Source organism: Clupea harengus, chromosome 18 (genome assembly GCF_900700415.2).
Source record: "Clupea harengus chromosome 18, Ch_v2.0.2, whole genome shotgun sequence".
In the NCBI taxonomy this organism is placed as follows: domain Eukaryota; kingdom Metazoa; phylum Chordata; class Actinopteri; order Clupeiformes; family Clupeidae; genus Clupea; species Clupea harengus.
The window spans coordinates 18,873,561-18,878,403 of NC_045169.1; the positions used below are offsets into that span (position 1 = coordinate 18,873,561).

At 45.2% G+C, this 4,843-nt stretch overlaps 1 protein-coding gene across 1 annotated transcript in view; it reads left to right on the forward strand.

Annotated features, from left to right (window-relative positions):
- fgf11a (fibroblast growth factor 11a) overlaps window positions 1-4,115 on the forward strand; it is a 100,639-nt gene extending 96,524 nt beyond the window's left edge. Inside the window, exon 5 of the mRNA XM_012830788.2 lies at window positions 3,759-4,115. Coding sequence (XP_012686242.1) covers window positions 3,759-3,898 — 140 coding nt within the window. The 3' untranslated portion in view covers window positions 3,899-4,115. The remainder of the gene's footprint in view (window positions 1-3,758) is intronic.
- The last annotated feature ends 728 nt before the right edge of the window (window positions 4,116-4,843 follow it).

Below are 4,843 nucleotides of genomic sequence, written 5' to 3' on the forward strand. Positions count from 1 at the left end.
GTATTTTAAATTATAAAAAATATATCATTAATTTGTTAAATTACATATTTTCCTATGAATGTTATTTTTTGTGTTTTTTGAGGTAATAATTAATTAGTACCTAAAATAGTATTGTATACCTAATGTTTGTTCTAACCACAATGCAATATATAATGTTTTTTGGGAGCCCTAAAATAAGGCGGTGGTGTAACTGCCTGTGGTATTTGACTGCAGCTATCAAAAATGGTGTCAAACAAGAAAGAAAAAACACTTTATAGAGAGTTTGACAATATCCGGAAGAAATCCTTTGATTTAGAATGTAGGTCAGCCATATTTGTCTTTCAGTGAGGGGGTTCAGCGTTCTAGAATTCCGTGCCAGAGAGATAGAGTAAGAGAGTCAAGGGGCCAATGACTCACTCCAAACTCATAGTAGATTCCCTAGCCCAGATCCAAAGTCCTGCAAATTCCTAAAAATCTATTTTCATTCACATTAATTTCCCCTTGTAGTCATCTTAATTTCCCTTGAAACCACGCAATGCCTCTTAAAAAGGTATTAAAGGGGTGATACCCTGAATTTGTCCTTAATCTGTTGGTTTATGGTAGCAAAGCCCTTCATTTAGCCTGAATCCCTTCAGAGATCCACTAAATATTTCCTTTAGAAATCTCTAAAAGCTTATGGGGTTTTGTTTCACAGTGAACAGTGTGTACTGCATCTGTCTGGTTACATTTACATTTACATTTAGTCATTTAGCAGACGCTTTTGTCCAAAGCGACGTACAAGGGAGAGAATATTCAAGCTACGAGCAATAGAACCTGGTGTAACAATAAATAAATACTACTTTACATTAGAAATATGACAAAATGAAATAAAAAGAAAGAAAGAGTGCAGAAGTGTAACTGCTGTAATTGCAAGTTACGCACTAGTCGAAGTGCCAGTTAGGACGGGAAGTGCTCTCTGAAGAGTTGGGTCTTCAAAAGCTTCTTAAAGGTAGAGAGGGACGCCCCTGCTCTGGTAGTGCTGGGTAGTTCATTCCACCAACGTGGAACTACAAATGAGAATAGTCTGGACTGCCGTACTTGCACAGACGGCAGTGCCAAACGACGCTCACTAGAAGAGCGCAGCATCCTGGGTGTAACATTTGCCCTTACAAGAGCATTTAGGTAGGTGGGAGCAGAACCATCGAGCACTCTGTAGGCAAGCATAAGTGACTTGAACTTAATGCGAGCAGCTACCGGCAGCCAGTGGAGCTCAATGAGTAGCGGGGTGACGTGTGCCCTCTTCGGTTGGTTGAACACCAGACGCGCCGCCGCGTTCTGGATCATTTGTAGTGGTTTCACCACGCAAGCCGGCAGGCCCGTTAGGAGGGCGTTGCAGTAATCAAGGCGTGAATTCACCAAGGTTTGCACCAGCAGCTGGGTGGCATACTGGGTTAGGTACGGCCTAATTTTGCGGATGTTGAATAGCGCAAAGCGGCAGGACCTAGAGACAGAGGCAATGTGGTCCGTGAAAGACAGTTGGTCATCAATAATGACCCCGAGGTTTCTTGCTGTTTTGGATGGAACAAGAGACAAGGAGTCAATATTGATGCTGATGTTGTGGTGGATGGCCTGTTTGGCTGGAAAGACCATCAGTTCCGTTTTGGCCAGGTTCAGCTGAAGGTGGTGGTTTTTCATCCATGTGGATATATCAGCAAGACAGTCCGAGATCCGCGCCGAGACAGTGGTGTCCTCAGGAGGGAAAGACAGAAACAGTTGAGTATCATCGGCATAGCAATGATAGGAAAAACCATGCGAGCGGATGATAGGGCCCAGCGAAGTGGTGTAAATGGCAAAGAGAAGTGGTCCCATCACCGAGCCTTGGGGCACCCCTGTGGTAAGGTGGTGAGGTACAGACAGCTGACCTTGCCATGACACATTGAACGAGCGCCCAGTGAGGTACGATTCAAACCAGGAGTGCGCCTTGCCAGAAATGCCCATACTTGACAGTATGGACAGAAGGATGCGGTGGTTGACTGTATCAAATGCAGCTGATAAATCAAGCAGGACGAGAGCTGAGGATTGAGCTGCTGCTCTAGCTGTTTTCAAGGCCTCTGTCACAGACAACAGGGCTGTTTCGGTGGAGTGACCACTTTTGAATCCAGACTGGTTTGGATCGAGGAGATTGTTCCTTGCTAAGAACTCTGTGACCTGTTTGGAAGCTGCCCTCTCAATGGTTTTTGATAGGAGCGTGAGAAGTGAGACCGGTCGATAGTTTCCCACCTGAGTGGGATCGAGAGACGGCTTCTTGAGCAGCGGTGTTACCCGAGCCACTTTAAATGAAGAAGGGAATGTTCCAGAATTAAATGAAGCATTAATCACCTGTGTTATTGCCGGTAAGACGGCAGGCGATATGGCTTGAAGGATATTGGATGGGATGGGGTCCAGCGGGCATGTAGTTGGACGGCTACCTGTTAGGATTTTGGAGACCTCACTCTCGCTGAGAGGGGTGAAAGAAGGAAATGATGAGCCATTGACGGTTGCGCCCTTAGGGGGGGGAGACAGTTGGTCGAACTGTTTCCCGATGGCTGCCACTTTCTCTGTGAAAAAGGAAGCAAAGTTATCAGCAGTGAGGTTAGTAGCTGGGGGAGGAGGAGGAGGGTAGAGCAGAGTTTTGAAGGTGGAGAATAGTTTCCGAGCGTCAGTTGCACCGTTGATCTTGTCGTTGAACAGTCAACAACAACAGTCAACAGTCAACAACAACAAGCCATCTCCCTTTTGAAGATAAGGCCAAAAAATAGGCTTATTTATAACAAGTTTGTAAGTTCATAAGTCTTATATTTATGGTTACATAAAGTAAATGCTGGGGTTTGGTAACTGTGAGTTGATAGGTGCAGTTGAGACTAACTTATCATTATGTTGAACTTTTATAATTATGTTAAACGTTTGATACTACTGATAATTTGGGCCATTAAAAGAATGTATTAGTGTAAGTATTTACAGCCCGTGCTCATGTGGGAAACCGTTTCAGCCAAAGTGCCAGAAAGTGTGAAAGAGCCAACAGAATAAATGTAGTTTTCAGTGCTAAGTATTCCTCATTGCAGGTATTTGATAAAGCAGCGCATCGGTAGAAGACTGGGCACTCAGTGACTACAGGAGCCTGGCGCTGTACGGTCGCCCGTAAGCTGAAAGAGAGCGGAGAGAGTGTAGGATAATTGCAGTAGCATTTCAACAGTGCTTCCAGTGCTGATGGTTTCTCTCAGAGAGCTCTATGCATAATAAGGCCTACTGGTGAGAATACTCCTGCCAGTGCTCTTTCTCTTTCTTTATCGCTCACGATCCAATATTATACTTTATCGCTCACGATCCAATATTATACTTTATCGCTCACGATCCAATATTATACTTTATCGCTCACGAACCAATATTATACTTTATCGCTCACGATCCAATATTATACTTTATCGCTCACGATCCAATATTATACTTTATCGCTCATGAACCAATATTATTCCTATTCTGTTATTGATCCAGTAAAAAGTTTTTCTCTCTCTCTCTCTCTCTCTCTATCTCTCACTATCCTGTTTTTTTTTATCTCTCATGGTCTTTTCTCATCTCTTTCTTCCCCATTACTGTTTTTTTTTCATTGTTTCTCTTTTCTACCCTGATATTTATGTCCCTCTCTCTACTTCTGTCTTTCTCTATTCCCTCATCTCACTCTCTCTCTATCTCCTCATCTCTCTCTCTCTCTCTCTCTCTCTCTCTCTCCCCTCATCTCATTCTCTGTCTCTTTCTTCCTGCAGTGGCCATGTACACAGAACCTTCCCTGCATGCGGTCGGAGTGCAGAGCCCGGCGTGGAAAACAGCCAAGACGTCAGTCGACTCGCCCGTCCACCCGAACAGCAAAAAAGACGCGCCTGCCAAGACCGCCGCGGCCTCCTAGCGCTGGCCGAGAGAGGGGCACGGAAGGGGCAGTCAGAGGGGCACGGATGTGAACGTGGCCATGGGGCAAGAGCACAGGGCAGAGGGCAAGGCACACAACAAAAAAATACTACGCCTCTGACCTCTGAGAACTCCGTTTCCCATGATTCAACTGGGTCCATCAGTGAACCCTGCCTGACAGACATGGTACAGCCTGACCTAAGCCAACCCATGCAAACCTGCCCCCCCCCCCCCCCACACACACACACACATCAACCAACACCCCCCCTCCCCCCAAATATACTTGCTGATTTCAGAGCAATAAAAAGAAGACTCAGAAGACCAAGTGGGAGTGTTATGGGTCATAACAGTTGTCTTCCCTTCCACTTGACAGAACAGGAATCGAAAAATTTCCTTTTGATTGTTTTTGACATTTTTAAAACCCGCTGCTTCCAAGAAGCAATATGCTCACACGCACACATACTTTTTTTATTTAGCTAGTGTCTCATTCTTAGACAACTACCATATTCAAAACTATGGCCACTCCAACACACACAGACAGACAGACACACAGACAGACAGACAGACAGACAGACAGACAGACAGACAGACAGACAGGCAGGCAGGCAGACAGACACACACACACACACACACACACACACACACACACACACACACACACACACACACACACACACACACACACACACACACACACACACACTTCAGTCAGCATCCCCATATCTTCCATCCACAGGGTCTCTATGCTATATGGCCCCTTTTCATTCATTCCTTCCCCCTGCCTTCATCACAGTTTGATTACTTCTTCACTTTTCAACTTGTCAATTTTCCACTTGATGGCACTAGAAAAAGACCCCACTCGTGTTTCCCAGGGGGACCCTTTTTGCAGACGCACACCACAACAGGAAATGCCTCTTACCTTCCTTGGGGGAAGGGAAAAAAAAGT